The sequence below is a fragment of the Oncorhynchus clarkii genome, chromosome 25, assembly GCF_045791955.1.
Source record: "Oncorhynchus clarkii lewisi isolate Uvic-CL-2024 chromosome 25, UVic_Ocla_1.0, whole genome shotgun sequence".
Taxonomy (NCBI): Eukaryota; Metazoa; Chordata; class Actinopteri; order Salmoniformes; family Salmonidae; genus Oncorhynchus; species Oncorhynchus clarkii.
Window position 1 is genome coordinate 27,353,461 of NC_092171.1, and position 12,441 is coordinate 27,365,901.

Below are 12,441 nucleotides of genomic sequence, written 5' to 3' on the forward strand. Positions count from 1 at the left end.
GCAGGGCTTTCTCCTATAGAGCTCAATTTTTATGGAAAGGTCTGCCTACCCATGTCAGAGACGCAAACTCGGTCTCAACCTTTAAGTCTTTACTGAAGACTAATCTCTTCAGTGGGTCATATGATTGAGTGTAGTCTGGCCCAGGAGTGGGAGGGTGAACGGAAAGGCTCTGGAGCAACGAACCGCCCTTGCTGTCTCTGCCTGGCCGGTTCCCCTCTTTCCACTGGGATTCTCTGCCTCTAACCCTATTACAGGGGCTGAGTCACTGGCTTACTGGGGCTCTCTCATGCCGTCCCTGGAGGGGGTGTGTCACCTGAGTGGGTTGATTCACTGATGTGGTCATCCTGTCTGGGTTGCCGCCCCCCCCCCCCCCCCCCTTGGGTTGTGCCGTGGCGGAGGTCTTTGTGGGCTATACTCAGCCTTGTCTCAGAATGGTAAGTTGGTGGTTGAAGATATCCCTCTAGTGGTGTGGGGGCTGTGCTTTGGCAAAGTGGGTGGGGTTATATCCTTCCTGTTTGGCCCTGTCCGGGGGTGTCCTCAGATGGGGCCACAGTGTCTCCTGACCCCTCCTGTCTCAGCCTCCAGTATTTATGCTGCAGTAGTTTGTGTCGGGGGGCTAGGGTCAGTTTGTTATATCTGGAGTACTTCTCCTGTCCTATTCGGTGTCCTGTGTGAATCTAAGTGTGCGTTCTCTAATTCTCTCCTTCTCTCTTTCTTTCTCTCGGAGGACCTGAGCCCTAGGACCATGCCCCAGGACTACCTGACATGATGACTCCTTGCTGTCCCCAGTCCACCTGGCCGTGCTGCTGCTCCAGTTTCAACTGTTCTGCCTTATTTTTATTCGACCATGCTGGTCATTTATGAACATTTGAACATCTTGGCAATGTTCTGTTATAATCTCCACCCGGCACAGCCAGAAGAGGACTGGCCACCCCACATAGCCTGGTTCCTCTCTAGGTTTCTTCCTAGGTTTTGGCCTTTCTAGGGAGTTTTTCCTAGCCACCGTGCTTCTACACCTGCATTGCTTGCTGTTTGGGGTTTTAGGCTGGGTTTCTGTACAGCACTTTGAGATATCAGCTGATGTACGAAGGGCTATATAAATACATTTGATTTGATTTGAAGAGAGGCAATTGAGAAGAGGAGATGGGGAGGAGGAGAGGAGATGGGGAGGAGGAGAGGAGATTGAGAAGAGGAGATGGGGACAAGGAGAGGAAATGGGAAGGAGGAGAGGAGATGGGGAGGATGAGAGGAGATGGGGACAAGGAGAGGTGATGGGGAGTAGGGGAGGAGATGGGGAGGAGGAAAGGCGATTCAGAAGAGATGGTGAGATGGTGAGGAGGAGATTGAGAAGAGGAAATGGGGAGGAAAAGAGGAGATGGGGAAGAGGAGAGGAGATGGTGAGGAGGAGATTGAGAAGAGGAGAGGAAAAGGAGATGGGGATGAGGAGAGTAGATGGGGAGGAGGAGAGGAGATGGGGAGGGGGAAAAGGAGATGGGGAGGGGGAAAAGGAGATGGGGATGAGGAGATGGGGATGAGGAGAGTAGATGGGGAGGAGGAGAGGAGATTGAGAGGGGGAGAGGAGATGGGGAGGAGGAAGGGAGATGGGGGTGAGGAGAGGAGATGGGGAGGAGTAGAGGCGATTCAGAAGAGGAGATGGTGAGGAGGAGATTGAGAAGAGGAAATGGGGAGGAGGAGAGGCGATTGAGAAGAGGAGATGGTGAGGAGGAGATTGAGAAGAGGAGATTGAGGAGAGGAGATTGCGAGGGGGCAAAGGAGATTGGGGGGAGAGGAGATGGGGAGGAGAGGAGATGGGGATGAGGAGATGGGGAGGAAGAGAGGCAATTGAGAAGAGGAGATGGGGAGGAGGAGAGGAAATGGGAAGGAGGAGAGGAGATGGGGAGGAGGAGAGGAGATGGGGAGGAGAGGAGATGGGGAGGAGGAGAGGCGATTGAGAAGAGGAAAGGCGATTCAGAAGAGATGGTGAGATGGTGAGGAGGAGATTGAGAAGAGGAAATGGGGAGGAAAAGAGGAGATGGGGAAGAGCAGAGGAGATGGTGAGGAGGAGATTGAGAAAAGGAGAGGAAATGGGGAGGAGGAAAGGAGATGGGGAGGAGGAGAGGCAATTGATAAGAGGAGAGATGAAAGATGGGGAGATGGGGAGGAGGAGAGGAGATGGGGAGGAGGAGAAGAGATGGGGAGGAGGGGAGGAGGAGGGGAGGAGCTGGGGAGGAGGAGAGGAAATTGGAAGGAGGAGAGGGGATGGGGAGGAGGAGAGGAGATGGGGGGGAGGAGAGGAGATGGGGAGGATGAGAGGAGATGGGGAAGAGGAGAGGAGATGGTGAGGAGGAGATTGAGAAGAGGAGAGGAAATGGGGAGGAGGAGAGGAGCTGGTGAGGAGGAGATTGAGAAGAGGAGAGGAAATGGGGAGGAGGAGAGGAGGTGGGGAGGAGGAGAGGCGATTGAGAAGAGGAGATGATGAGGAGGAGATTGAGAAGAGGATACTGAGGAGAGGAGATTGGGAGGGGGCAAAGGAGATTGGGAGGAGAGGAGATGGGGAGGAGGAGAGGAGATGGGGAGGAGGAGAAGAGATGGGGAGGAGGGGAGGAGATGGGAAGGAGGAGAGGAAATGGGAAGGAGGAGGGGATGGGGAGGAGGAGATGAGATGGGGGGAGGAGAGGAGAAGGGAAGAAGAAGAGATGGGGAGGAGGTGAGGAGATGGGGAGGGGGAGAAGAAGATGGGGAGAGATGGGGAGGAGGTGAGGAGATGGGGAGGAGGAGATTGAGAAGAGGAGAGGAAATGGGGAGGAGGAGAGGAGATGGGGAGGAGGAGATTGAGAAGAGGAGAGGAAATGGGGAGGAGGAGAGGAGATAGGGAGGAGGAGAGGTGATTGAGAAGAGGAGATGATGAGGAGGAGATTGAGAAGAGGAGACTGAGGAGAGGAGATTGGGAGGGGGCAAAGGAGATTGGGAGTAGAAGAGATGGGGAGGAGGAGAGGAGATGGAGGAGGAGAGGAGATTTGGAGGAGAGGAGATGGGGAGGAGAAGAGATATCGTCTGTATAGCGCTGTGATTTCTATCTGTAACAAATACTCAAAAAATACAATTAATTAGAAATCGAGTTGAATAAGATAAAACAACATTGTAAATGTTATATTGTACATCTGCAATGGGGGAGCATTGTACATGTGTATAGCGCACAGTGTCTTCTGTTATGTATTGCACATCTAAGCCAGTTCCACTAATCAGGGACTGATTTAGACCTGGGACACCAGGTGTGTGCAATTAATCAGGTAGAACAAAAAAACCAGCAGGCTCCGGACCTCGTAGGGGGTGGAATACCCCCCGATGTAGACTATTGTTTTCTTGTGATGTGTTGTTTTGTTCCTGGACCCCAGGAAGAGTAGGGGTTGCCTTGGCAACAGCTAATAAGGATCCTAATATATACAAAATAAGAGGGTATAACATTGAGTCTGTTGTGGAGAAAGGCCAGACTCCAGACTAACATGAAGTTCTCAGGATAGTCGCTGAGGGCCATCTCGATGATGTTGAGAGCGTCGTGGTAGTGTTTCTGAGCCGACAGCAGCAGCGCCAGCAGGTGGAGAGAGTGCACGTCGTCTCCCTGCAGCTGCAGAGCCTGACGCACGTACCCAAGCGCCTCCGGGATCTATAGCACAGAGGGCACGGGTCAGATCCCCACCAGACATCCACAGCAAGGGGTGCTGATATCTGGCCATGCTGGAGAGGACCCTAATCTTAACCCTTATTACATCTGAACACATCTGAGTTTGAGTTTATTTTATTTTTACAGCGACAGTGCACATTAACCAACGTTTCAGTAAAAGTGCCGGTTTTAGCCAGACAGCTAGTTTTCAACCACAGTCCCTGGGCAGGTTATTAAAAATAATTACAATACAGACAATCATTGAGCAGTGAGCACACGCAGAGCAACATAGGACAAGCAAGACATAGCATACAGACAGCAACATAGGACAAGCAAGACGTAGCATACAGACAGAGCAACATAGAACAAAAAGCAGCAAGACAAAATTCATAAAAGCAACAGTGTTTCCACACCTCACAAGCTACAGACAACAGACAACATGGAAAGCGGCAACACACAGCTAGGGACCATGTTTACAAATCTGATTGACCTTTGGCCATGTCTTCATATGCATTTTGTGAAAGTGTGATATGTGGTGCAGTTATGTATGTCTGATGGCAGTGTATTCCAGACATGGGAAGCTCTCACAGAGAAAGCGGATTTACTAAAGGTGCTTTTCCTTAAGGGAACTATAGTCACCTCTCATTGCAGACCTTGTGGATCTGCTGCCACATGTTTGGGTTTTCTGTTTAACAAAAATACTGAGTGGAGGGGGAGCCAGGCCATTTAGGATCTTGAATACAAGACATGCGTCGGTGTATTGCACAAGATTTTCCCAACTCAGGAGCTCATGCTTTCTGAGGATGTAATAGTGATGATGGCTATTGGGCTTCCTATCAAGCACTTTGAGAGCCTGTTTGTAGACAGACTGAATAGGTTTTAATGTTGTACAGAAAGCTTGGGCCCAACTAGTCAAGCAGTATGTTAAGTGGGGGAGTATCATAGATTTGAAGTACAGTTTAGCTACCTCTGTAGTCAAACAATTTTCGTATTAATCAGAAATTAGCTAGGTTGAATTTGATTATCTGAATGACCTTTTTCACATGCTTTTTAAAAGAGAGGTAGGAATCAAGTATGATGCCAAGGTACTTAAAATCAGATACCACCTGGAGCTTCTCCCTTGACACATAGACATCTGGCTCAGTAGCATCTGTTGCCCTCTTTGTGAAGAACATGCAAACAGTTTTTTTCACATTGAGATGCAAACACGAGTCACTGAGCCACTTTGTAACCTGGACCATTACAGTAGTGAGTTCTTGTGCAGCTTGTTGTTTGCTCTTTGCATGCACATATATCACTGAATCATCTGCATGCATTTGAACTTCAGACCCAGTACAGACAGGAGGCAGATCATTAATGTTCAGGCTGAACAGGAGGGGCCCCAGTATTGACCCTTGGGGCACGCCCACATCATAGCTAAGAGTGGGCGACAGCTCATTGCTCACTCTGACACACTGAGTTCTGCCTTCAAGGTATGATTTCATCCATATCAAGGCATCGGGGGAAAAGTTGAACTTGGACAATTCTGTGATGAGAATCTCATGGTTAACAGTATCAAAAGCCTTCCTTAGGTCCAGAAACACAGCCCCAACAACGCCCCCTTTGTCCATCTTGGACTTCACATTTTCCAGAAGAAAGCAGTTGGCCGTTTCTGTAGAGTGTTTTGCTCTGAAGCCAAACTGCATGGAGTGTAATGTGAAGGGGCTGTTGTTGAGGTGGGCAATCAGTTGTTCTGCTACACATTTTTCAACAACCTTTGACACCACAGGTAGTATACTAATGGGCCTGTAGTTACTCACGTCAGCAGGGTCGCCCGATTTAAAGATGGCCGTCTTCCATACCCTTGGAAACACCCAGAGACCAATAGATGTGTTGGTGATCTTAGTAATGGGGCCAATTAGTGACTCTTTGTAGTTTTTAAGAAAGGTAGAGTCCAGCCCAAACACATCTTTGGCTTTAGAGTTCTTTAGTGAGCTAATCACCTTGTTCACCTTTGACTCAGAAACCTCCCTTATGATGAAGACAGGTTGAGTGTGATTTACTAGCACTGAGCCCAAGAAACCAATGGAGGGGTTCTGTGTCAGTACCCTCACAGAGTCAATAAAGTAGGAATTGAAGGCTATTGCTATTTCGACTGCATCCTGTGTTAGATTGTTATTCATCATGATTTCTAGTCTTTTTGCAATGTTACTATGGTCTTTCCCTGTTAACTTTTTTAGATTCTCCCAGATCAATTTAGAATTTCCCTTTACTTCACCAATTATGTTAATAAAAAAGTTTGATTTCTGATTTCTTTTATCACCTTATTTCTCAGCATGGTAAATCTACGTCTGTCATGCTCTAATTTGGATCTTTTAGAGCATAATCTCGTTCTTTCATCCATTTCCAGATTTCTCCATTTAGCCAAGGAAGAGTGCTCAATTGGCCAGGTTTGTATTTGATTTTCTTTAGGAAACCAGTTATTGTAGTCTGGATTGTGGATAGAAAAACCTGACTATCAGCTTCCACGTCTGTATAGGACAAGATGTCCTTCCAGTTAATTCCCTTAATTGCATTTTCAAAATAGTTTAATTCACTCTTAGGTATTCTTAGTTGATCCGGCTTTCTAACAGTAGAGAGGTTAAACCTGCTCTTAGACAGCTTTCTGGCTATAAGTATCAGATTATGATCAGATAGCCCAGTAACCACAGACTTGTCTTCATAATTAATATTAAAATCTCCCATTAAGATGACCTCTTTCCCAAAATCACATTCCCTAAGCGTGTTATTAAACTGATCAAAAAACACACTTTTGGTGGAAGGTGGTCTATACATTCCAATGAGGGTAAAAAGACATTCGGGGGGACAGTGTAACGTTTGTTTACATCGGATATGTTCTTTAATGTAAATCATCACACCCCCTCCTCTTCCTTCAATCCTGTCTCTCCTGAAAACATTGTAGCCAATCACAATCAAAGCAGCATATGGAGAGGATTTATGGAGCCGTGTCTCTGAGAGGCAGAGGAAGTCAAGGTTGGAGTCTGTGAGTAGATGTTGAATTTAATCACTTTTTGGAATGACAATACGAATGTTCAAGTGCCCCCTTAGTAGTCCCTTGGGCTTAGCTAGTGGGTCCCAGACGACTCGAGAGTGATTGACACATTGACAAAAGTTACATTTTTGGTGTTTTCTGACGGCTGGGTTTAGGCCGTTGTGTTTAGTTTTGATTAGGGGCAGTTCAGTAGCGCAATTAACAATCCCTCCCGCCTGCACTGGATGCGGAGAACTAATTAAAACAACTTGCGTACCAGAAGCAGAGTCAGGGATCACATATAGCGACTTGGGTATGTTTGAAGAGTCAAAATCTATCCTGGAGCCGGGTGAGTCGAGGGAAACCATGGGACCATAGCACTCACCCACCTCCACAGAGGCGACGACCAGTGGACGAGGCCATCCACCGCTCTCCACTCCGGTGAGTATCGCTGGCTCAGTGATGTTAGGCCCAGGATTGAGTTGTACATCCCCGGAGAGCAGGAGGGTAGTGAACAGGTAGTTTAAATGTTTCCGATAAATGTTGAACTTGTGTTTGTTTAGCCTAAGCGGTTCAGTGGAATAGGGAGCGAGGTAGGATTGGCCATTATTCAGAACATTATGGTATGCTGTGTACTGTCCGCTCCCGTGGAACGGTGAACCAATGTGTTTGGTGTTGATATTCTCTGGCAGTAGATTTGTGTCATCCCAGCAAGGACACACTGAGATTATCAGTAGAGCAGCTACATAACTGACAATCATGACAAAGTACTGGAGATAAAACACATAATTGAGCTTTAACTCTTTGCAAGAGTTACTTAGCTGGGGTCGACGTACACCTGATATTTAGATAAAATAATAGTATTCGTATGAGAAGCGGCACCTGCCGCACCACCCTGTCTTCCGTCCTCCATTATCCTGTTAACATCTGGCTACAATGTTACGGTAGCAAGCCCTTTCAGAACAAATATTTTGTTTGAATCACTACTCCCTAACCTTTACCCTTCACATTAGTTAAAGGCAAATAGCTCATGTACTTGCTCATCAGTGTTTATGGATTTTCCCCCCATACATGCCTATCTTGTGACAACCAATCACAGATATAGCAGGGTTATTATATCTATGCTAATGTCTCTCCCAGCTCAGCCAATCAGATCTCTGATGGAGTAGATACATGATCAGACACAACTTAGTTGTTAACACCTGCTTAAATCTACCAGGTAATGACCAATATCAGGTCCTTTTCATTAGTCTACTGCTGCCGGAAATCAATGGTATACACTACATGGCCAAAAGCATTCAAATTAGTGGATTTGGCAATTTCAGCCACACCCATTGCTGACAGGTGTATAAAATGTCATTTTTTTCAGCAAAGTCCCCCATGCACAAAGCAAGGTGCATAGAGAAATGGGTTGTCGAGATCAGTGGGGAAGAACTTGACTGGCCCGCACAGAGCCCTGACCTCAACCCCATCGAACACCTTCGGGATGAATTGGAACACCAACTGCGAGCCAGGCTTCATCGCCCAACATCAGTGCCTGACCTCACTAATGCTTGTGGCTGAATGGAAGCAAGTCCCCGCAGTAATGTTCCAACATCTAGTGGAAAGCCTTCCCAAAAGAGTGGCGGCTGTTATAGCAGCAAAGGGGGGACCATGAGATGTTTGAATAGCAGGTATCCACATACTTTTGTAGCGTATGTTAGCGGTGTGTGTTTGTGTGGATGGTCGTGTGTATGTGTATCAATACTGTCCAGCAGATGAATCTCATCGGAGACAGTATTTGGTAGTAAGAGTCACCTGGGAGTTTTATATTACAATGGTTGTTATAGAATATAATTTATGATTCACAATCCCTCTCTCTCCACGCTGCTCTCCTATCCCTCTCCTCCTTCTCTTCACTTTTCTCCCACCTCTCCTTCTCCTCTATGCTCCTCACCTCCCTCTCCAGAGGGTGGTGTGGTCTGCCCAACGCATCACTGGGGAAAAACTACCTAACCTCTAGGACACCTACAGCACCCGATGTCACAGGAAGGATCATCAAGGACAACAACCACCCGAGCCATTGCCTGTTCACCCCGCTATCATCCAGAAAGTGAGGTCAATACAGGTGCATCAAAGCTGGGACCGAGAGACTGAAAAACAGCTTCTATCTCAAGGCCATCGGAACGTTAAATAGCCATCAGTAGCACCTTATACAGTTGAAGTCGGAAGTTTACATACACTTAGATTGGAGTCATTAAAACTCAGCTTTTTCAACCACTCCACTAATTTCTTGTTAACAAACTAATGTTTTGGCTAGTCGGTTAGGACATCTACTTTGTGCATGACACAAGTAATTTTGACAACAATTGTTTACAGACAGATTATTTCACTGTACCGCAATTCCAGTGGGTGAGAGGTTTACATACACTAAGTTGACTGTGCTGTTAAACAGCTTGGAAAATTCCAGAAAATTATGTCATGGCTTTAGAAGCTTCTGATAGGCTAATTGACATCATTTGAGTCAACTGGATGTGTACCTGTGGATTAATTTCAAGGCCTACCTTCAAACTCAGTGCCTCTTTGCTTGACATCATGGGAAAATCAAAAGAAATCAGCAAAGACCCCGGAAAAATATTGAAGACCTCCACAAGTCTGGTTCATCCCTGGGAGCAATTTCCAAACGCCTGAAGGTACCACATTAATCTGTACAAACAATAGTACGCAAGTATAAACACCATGGGACCACACAACCGTCATACCACTCAGGAAGGAGACACATTCTGTCTCCTAGAGATGAACATACTTTGGTGCGAAAAGTGCAAATCAATCCCAGAACAACAGCAAAGGACCTTGTGAAGATGCTGTAGGAAACAGGTACAAAAGTATCTATATCCACAGTAAAACGAGTCCTATATTGACATAACATGAAAGGCCGCTCAGCCAGGAAGAAGCCACTGCTCCAAAACCACAATAAAAAAGCCAGACTACGGTTTGCTACTGCACCTGGGGACAAAGATTGTACTTTTTGATGAAACAAAAATAGAACTGTTTGGCCATAATGACCATCGTTATCTTTGGAGAAAAAAATAGGGAGGCTTGCAAGCCAAAGAATACCATCCCAACCGTGAAGCACGGGGGTGGCAGCATCATGTTGTGGGGGTGCTTTGCTGCAGGAGGGACTGGTGCACTTCACAAAATAGATGGCATCATGAGGCAGGAAAATTATGTGGATATATTGAAGCAACATCTCAAGACATCAATCATGAAGTTAAAGTTTGGTCGCAAATGGGTCTTCCAAATGGACAATGACCCCAAGCATACTTCCAAAGTTGTGGCAAAATGGCTTAAGGACAACAAAGTCAAGGTATTGGAGTGGCCATCACAAAGCCCTGACCTCAATCCCATAGAAAATTTGTGGGCAGAACTGAAAAAGCGTGCGCGAGCAAGGAGGTCTACAAACCTGACTCCGTTACACCAGCTCTGTCAGGAGGAATGGGCCAAAATTCACCCAACTTATTGTGGGAAGCTTGTGGAATGCTACCAAAAACATTTGACCAAAGTTAAACAATTTAAAGGCAATGCTGCCAAATACTAATTGAGTGTATGTAAACTTCTGACCCACTGGGAATGTGATGAAAGAAATAAAAGCTTAAATAAGTCATTCTCTCTACTATTATTCTGACATTTCACATTCTTAAAATAAAGTGGTGATACTAACTGACCTAAGACAGGGACTTTTTTACAAGGATTAAATGTCAGGAATTGTGAAAAACTGAGTTTAAATGTATTTGGGTGAGGTGTATGTAAACTTCCGACTTCAACTGTATATATAGACTTGAAATCACTGGCCACTTTAATAACGGAACACTGGTCACTTTAATAATGTTTACATATTTCACATTACTCATCTCATAAGTATATACTGTTTTCTATTTTACTGTATCTTAGTCTATGCCACTGACATTGCTCATCCAAATATTTATATATTCTTAATTCCATTCCTTTTCTTTGGATTTGTGTGTATTGTTGCGAAACTGTTAGATATTACTGCACTGTTAGAGAGAAACACCAGCATTTCGCTACACCCGCAATAACATCTGCTAAACACGTGTATGTGATCAATAAAATGTGATTTCTCCTCCTCCTCCCTACCCTCCATCTCCTCTCCTCATCCCTCCCCTCTACTTCTCCACTCCCCTACCTGTCCCCTCCAAACCTCACGTCACAAATCTACCCTTGACATTCAATTTCCTTCAGATTATTATTTTTTATTTTTTTACATCATTCCCTGATGTGTGTCTTGTCACATTATTTACTGTTCATTTATTGGTCATTTCTTTATATTTTTCCCTGAAAGATTTAGGCTATGTGATTTATTTTAGTGGTGACATAGCCTTCATTGTCGGGGAGTTAGTCGCTGGGAGTGGGGATGACGTCTCACGTGGAAACGCCATCCCTGCCTGAGCCGAATGTGGCGGTGGAGAATGTTCTCCACGCTGTGGGATAACAGGTTGGCTATGAAAATCTTTCAACTGCTTTGCGAATGAATAAAGCAGTGGTTGTGTTTCTGAAAGAGGAGAGTCTTATCAACCGGCTGATCACAACGCTTTTCTCCCCGGCTACGAGGGTTACTATATTCAACGTGCCACCGTTCATTCCCGATGGTGACCTGATGCTAGAGCGCACACGCTAAGGGACATTTGCCAGCGCAATGAGAGAGCAGGCCCGGCCTCCACCCCTGGTCCAGACTCAACCCCAAACATCGGCATTGCCAGATTCCGTCATCCCTACAGTTGATGTTAATGTTGATGATGTTATTGTTAATGTAGCGGAGGTTACCGTGGCGGGGAGTTAAGGGGCGGGCGTGATAGTGACTGAGCTTCCGGAAGTGGTTACAGTGGCAACGCTGACTCCGAGGCTGATCCTCCTGTCTCACAGGCAACGCTGTGCTTTGGGCGTGGAAAAAATACTATATGTTCAAACAGACATTTCACAGCCAGGAGCCACAGTTTCACAACCCATTCATCCAGACCAGAGTGCAGACCTCTGCCAGCGTGTGGGCCAGGCTTGTGAGAGTGGGGTTCACTAAGTTGGGTGACCTGCAAGAAGAAGCTGGGTGGAAATCTACCAGCGACATGGCAAAGGCTTCCTCCATAAATTCAACCAGGCTTCTGCAGCAGCTGGTGGAAGGGGTCCGTGCTGCACTACCGGGCTTGTTCAGAGAGCTGCTGGGGAGTAGGCAGAGACTGGACTGTCTAACCACAAATGACACTGACCTACCTCCTTTCAACATTACTGCCGCTGCAGAGGAACACCAGGAGGGTGAGGAAATGATCCTATCATTCAAGACTTCAGAGCTGGGGTCCTGTTGCACAGCCAGTAAAAAGGCTCGGGGGGTTGGGACAGGCTCTTCTCTGAGAGGTTGTTGGTGCTCTCTGTATAAGCCTCCCATAGAGAAATGTATTGCTGAGCTACATTGGAGGATTATTCATGGGGCTATCGCTACAAACAGGTATGTGTCGGATCTTGATCCATTAGTGGGGAGGGGGTGCCTGTTCTGTGGGGATGAGGAGACTGGTAGGGATGTTCCAGTCTGGTAGGGTTGTTTCTGTCCCGGGTGGGTTGTGGACAGGCCTGGGGTTGGAGCTGACCCTCGACCTATACATTGGAGGGCTTAGGTATAGTATAGCCAACAGGCAATGGGACAGCCTAGTAAACTACCCGTTGGGGCAGGTAAACATGGCAATGTGGAAGACCAGTAAACATGAGAAGCAGGGGGCAGGGTGTA

The 12,441-nt window shown here is 46.5% G+C and overlaps 1 protein-coding gene across 1 annotated transcript in view; it reads right to left on the reverse strand.

Moving 5' to 3' along the window:
• Positions 1-12,441, reverse strand: part of LOC139383610 (tetratricopeptide repeat protein 7B-like) — a 120,416-nt gene that overhangs the window by 67,597 nt on the left and 40,378 nt on the right. Inside the window, 1 exon segment of the mRNA XM_071128166.1 lies at positions 3,504-3,664. Coding sequence (XP_070984267.1) covers positions 3,504-3,664 — 161 coding nt within the window.